The 5,689-nt window shown below is 32.4% G+C and overlaps 1 protein-coding gene across 2 annotated transcripts in view; it reads right to left on the bottom strand.

Moving 5' to 3' along the window:
- Positions 1–5,448, bottom strand: part of LOC117178351 (DDB1- and CUL4-associated factor 13) — a 185,279-nt gene extending 179,831 nt beyond the window's left edge. Inside the window, exon 1 of one of the 2 annotated variants that reach the window (XM_033369778.1) lies at positions 5,251–5,448. In XM_033369778.1, the coding sequence (XP_033225669.1) occupies positions 5,251–5,320 (70 nt within the window). In that variant the 5' untranslated portion in view covers positions 5,321–5,448. Of the gene's footprint in view, positions 1–5,128; positions 5,216–5,250 lie in introns of those variants that run through there. The other variant, XM_033369779.1, reaches the window with a different exon arrangement.
- Between the last annotated feature and the right edge of the window lie 241 nt (positions 5,449–5,689).

Genomic DNA, 5,689 nt, shown 5'->3' with positions numbered 1-5,689 from the left:
TCCATTGACGTAGCCGGCAGAACGGCCTCTACATGCGTAAACTCCTGTAGAAACGAAAGTATTGTAAATATCCTTTCAAAAATTTAACAGTATATTCTTAAAGGACTATACTTTCGAAATATCAAAAAAAAAAAGCCAGGTTTAAAGATTTATTATGCTAATAGGTCACGTGCACCGAAGAAAGGGGGCTTACTCTAAAAAAAAATGAAAATCGACTTTTTTACGCCTCTCGATAGTTTGTGTGTTGCTATTTTTAATAAAACCATAAAAAAAAATTGCCAGCGTTATTTCGTGAGACTACCCTCTCCTAAAAGTCGCGGCTATCAGATCGCCTTTGACCGCTCGCCCTGAAAAATTGATTTTTTTTTTCACAGCGTTATAGGCTTCAATAAAAACAACTATATTTGTGATTGTGACATATTCCGATAGCACAATTTTCAAAAAATAAAAAACGTCCTGAAAAATTCTTTTCCTCGAAAAACGTTACAGGCTTCAATAAAAAAACAGCTACATTTGTAACTGTACATATTTCGATAGGAAAAGTAAAAAAAATCTCGACAATTTGTTTTTCCCACAGAGTTAAATGCTATAATAAAAACAACTAAATTTGTTATTGTAAAAATTTCGATAGAAAAATTTGGAGAAAACAAAATTTCAGAGAAATTTTTTTCTCCACGTTATAGGCTTCAATAAAAACCACTACATATGTTATCGGAAAAATTTGGATAGAATATTAGAAAAAACTAGTTGACACAATTTTTTTGAAAATCGCAAAAACCATAATATTGAAAATCCAATAGGTTTCTTCCAGCAGGAAAACCACAGAAAATAAATTGAACTACAAGGAATTCATCCAACAGTACATAGAAGTATATAATAGTATAATACTGATACAAGTACTTGAGAATATACAGTTAACGCTGAAAATTACAGAAAAATGAGTGTGATAAAATCGTTAATAAAATGCTTGATGTAAAGAAAACTACGTAAAATACTTGATGCAAGGAAAACTACGTAAAATGCAAGATGTAAAGAAAATATGCAAAAAATATTAAAGGTACATAAAAGTAAAAATATATTATGATTTAAGAAAACACCAAAGAAAACAAAGACGTTTGAAAAATAACGCTAGAACATGTAGGAATCCTCGCTCGCATTAGTTTTCAGGGGCGCGATTATAAAATCAGTTGCAACAATGTGTCAAATATGGAGGTAGATGTCAGGTCGAGTGCTGTCCAAGAAATTGACGTCATTTTGTTTAAAAAAAAAATTGTGCTGAATTGTGCTAGGTTTGTGTATAATTGTGCCGCAAACGATTTTTAAAAATTCAAAATTTTAGTCAGCATTAAAAAGAACCTTTTCTGGGCCAGAAACGACATTTTATTATTTTTTTTAAATAAGAGTTGTGCTGAATTGTGCTAGTCTTGTGGTCCATCGTGGCGCAAATGTAAAAAAATTAAAATTAGAGCCGAAATGCCAAATACAGTTTTCCGGGACAGAAATGCCATTTTGTTTCTTCGAAAAAAAATAATATGCTGAATTGTGCTAGGTTTGTGTTCAATTGTGCCGTAAAAATTTGTTTTTTGTAAGTCAAAATTTGAACTGAAATTAACAAAAAACTATTTTTTGTGACATTAAAAAGAAGAATTTTCAAAATGTAAATTTCAAAAAATTTAAAGTTGTGTTGTATTGTGCTATGTGTGCAAAACAATTGAGCTGCCGGATCGAAGAAGAGCACATAAACTTATTTCTCTGGGAGTGGGAAGGCCCCTGGAAGCTTTCTTAAACATTTTGCAATTGTAATTTTTAAATGCAGAATTTAGATGCAGAGTTTCATTGCGTATATTTTCCCCCCGAGGCAAAAAATTGTAGCTTTTTCAGTTTTCTAACTGATGTCAAAAAGCTGACTTTTTTGTAACAATTCATTTTGATTTGTTTTTCACTTCAACTCGTGCTCAGTCAGTCAGTTTTAGGGATTTTTTCATACAATTTTCAGGGAATGTAGTTTAACATGTCCTCAACTGATAAAGCGAAAGTAGTCCGATTTATAATACAGTTCACAGGCGCAAAAAATAATCAAATAATCAGATAGTATCATAGTATTATGAATAAATAAATAATAATACACTCTATTACAACAGAAATGAAAAACAAATTTACTTTCTCGATGTTTAACTTTTTTCAATTCCACGAATTTAAAGCACTGAAAAATTCTTGAAATTAAGATTCCGTTGACTCTTCACCATTGGATGTTTATATTTTCTTTTACTTTTGAACAGTTTGTCTTAAAAATAAAAACCATTCTATTGTACACAATATTAAATAAATAAATTATTTTAAATTATGCAATAATATTTATTTATGCATATATTCTGCAAAAACTAAATTTTGTGCCCCGGTAATTTTGATAAAAAAAACATGAAGTAATTGTGGCTTCATGTGATTGGTATATGAAACCTAGAAACTATTAGTAATACCAAGTTCTGTTTTGCGCAGGAATTTAGTATTAATTAAGTGCTTACATATTCTGCAAAAACTTAAATTTTGTGCCAGATAATTTTGATCAAAAACATGTAGTTATGCTGACTGCAGTTCCAAAAAAAAAAAAAAAAACAATTTTTTAACTGTAAACCTTTTCCATAGTTTGCTGAAATTAATAGCCCAGATTTTTAAAGTTTTTTTTTTAAAGGTTGAAGCTTATAACTCAGTTATTGGTATGCATACTAAATTAGGTAATGTAAAAAGTATTGAAGGTTAAAAGAAAATTAGATATTTTTGAATGTAATTTATTTCTATTTTAATCAATTTATTTAATTAAAGTTTAAATAAATATTATTTAATAAGATAAGTGTTTAGGAAAGCAGTTTTAAAAAGCTGCTCATCTATTTATATTGCATTTGTTTTGCGGGGAAATACATTTCTCGAAAACTCTCCGCCGGTTCTGCGAACTAGAGGTGCTAAGATTCTGCAAGAATCGAAGATTCCCCTCCGCCCTCTTTAAGTTCCGTGTGATGTATTATAACTTTCTTGAATAAAAAACTCATTTAAAATTCTGTAGGAACCCCGTAGGGTTCCCTTAACAAAATCCAATTGGAAAGTTACATTTATTCATTAGCAATAGCCAGCACCCCCACCCGGACGCTAGCAGACAATAGCCGCTGACATGAAAAATTGAACAAAAATTCTTAAGTGGATTTCATAAACAACAGAAACATCTAGGAAGTATGGAATATGTTTAAGACTTAGATAAATGTTGTTTACGCTATACGTTTGTTGTAATTCAATTTTGATGAATGGTAGTATTTTTAGAATTTACCATGGTTAAATACATGTTTAAACAATTGGCGAGCAATAAATAAATTCGTGCAAAATGTTTCGTAGGCTTCCCTTAACAAAATCTAACTGCAAAAAGTTACAATTATTTATTAACAATAGCCAGCATTCACACCCGACCACTAGCAGGCAATAGCTGCTACATGATATCTAGCAGTGTTACCGACGCAGCTCATAGAAACAGTTAATGGTCGTAGTTATTTAACGGACAGTAGGATTTATTTAAAATTTACTAGATAACTTCTCTGAGACCATGAATGTGTCATTTTAAAAAATTATTTCGTTTCCCGAAGCGATTGAAAGTATAAAAACTTTGTTTCTGGAACACCAAGAAAAAAATTTTACAAACTTGATATTGTTATGAAATGAAACCGAATTGCCACTAGCAAAGCTGAAAATTAAAAAATAACTTAAACTTGAGAATTGTTATGAATAATAATTGCAAGATTGACCAGAATTTTCAATATTTGGCCAAGCCACGCGGGTGAGATGAGGGGCACCAGCGTACATTGCTGAGCGCCCGCGCCTATGGATTTGTCTTCAACAACTTATGTCTATTACCTTTTTAATGTTATTTTGGTTAGATTGCAGAATAAAGGCGTCACCTGTCACCTCCGTTTTGGCTGCAAAAAAATTGTTTAGCAACAAACAAAAATGAAATGGGTAGAAATTTGACCAACATTATTTTTTTACTTTTCATAGGGGTGCCCCCCCCCCCCCAACGAAACGTTGGAAAAAGGTAGGATTTTGACAAAGTTATTTTTGTGACCTTTCAAAGGGGTGTTTCTGGCCGCTTGGATGTTTAAAAGCACCTAAACGGCGAGTTAAATATGATCATTCAGATATCGTGATATACCCATATTGAAGACATCAAAGTAACAGAAGTAACAATAATTTTTAACTTTTCTATTTAATTTCTGTTCAATTAAAAATTCTAATAACGCGTCTTATTAAAAAGTCAAGAATAAAAAATGTGTACATCTTTATTGGGTGCACAGTTGTTCACTATTCATCTTTTTTCGTAGCGTATGTCATTAGTCGAAAATATTATTTGTACTTTTAATGTTGTTATTTACGAAATAAAAAAAAAATGCGCTATATCAAAAAGTGAGTATAACAAATTTGTACATCTTTTTCGATTTTTCAAGAAAATTCAGAAAGTTATGATAATCTTGTACTTTCAAAAAGCAAATGCTCTGATTTTATTTTTCTCGAAAAAAGTCGTATGGATAAATTGTTCGATTTTCCAAATACTGTGAATAGCCCTACATAGAATTTTTAATCCTTAAACAAAATTTCTACAAAAAGTTGAAAATGCTCTAACTTCTTGAATTCCCATAAAAAATAGCTGGCTCACGAACTTGACGTTTAATTCCCGATATTAACAAAGATTACCAACGACCAATTTAATAGATTAATTCTTTTGTAATGTACCTCGCTCGCAGACAAACATACAGAAACATTCGTAAAAAACTGTTTTTCGGATTCAGATGGTTTCGTGTTTGACGCAAAAAAATCCTATAGTAGTCCACATTAAAAGTTTGTCACCCCGGACATCGTACTCTCCTCCACAATTTCCCTAGATTGTGAAAATGTCATGTTTTTGAAACGCTTTCTAATGCGTTATACGAAAGTGGATATTTTTAATTTTTTCTGGTCACGTTTGACAGCACTGGTAAGTTTTGAAACGGATTGTAATGTACATATTTTAGTTCCCAAATCGGGGATTCAAAAAAGGGCAGAAACGACATTCCTAGGTATTGTTTCTATTATCTTTGAATGCAAGCCTTCTTACCGGGAGACATTTTCGGCGTGCCAAAGTGCCAACCACCATCAGAAAACCTCCATGCTGCGTGCTGGCTTCATTTACATTTTTACGTTAAAAGATAACATTTTAGGTTATTTCAATAGACTCACCTTTGTGGATATCGCGTTTTGTTTCCCTTAGGTAATCAGCAGGATTTCTTGATAAAATTTTAACTTTCATTGTACCTTTCTTTTTCAAAAACACAAACAGATTACGCAGTATAACCAAAGATATTAGGTCCTAGATGCGGCATGAGATTAGTTGCACCACATACCGGTAGTTAGCGCGGCAGGTAAGTTGTGGTCTTGCATGTATATATTGTTTTTAGTCCGGCCCATGGACATAGGAAACAAGGGACTAGGCATGCCATTGCGATGGTGATGCAATGAGGGGGGAGGTCCGCTACCTTTTGATGTCCCGCGACATACATGGCAGCGCCTACATGTTTATATTTTCATGCACAGTTTGTCGGCAAAAATGCTCATGCGCATAATCAAATGGCACATCGTAGGTGGTGGCTCTTCCCACTCATGGAATTCTCCCCCCTCC

The sequence above is a fragment of the Belonocnema kinseyi genome, chromosome 8, assembly GCF_010883055.1.
Source record: "Belonocnema kinseyi isolate 2016_QV_RU_SX_M_011 chromosome 8, B_treatae_v1, whole genome shotgun sequence".
NCBI lineage: Eukaryota > Metazoa > Arthropoda > Insecta > Hymenoptera > Cynipidae > Belonocnema > Belonocnema kinseyi.
Note: the sequence above shows the minus strand (reverse complement) of the source record. Positions and strands in the feature narration are given on the sequence as shown.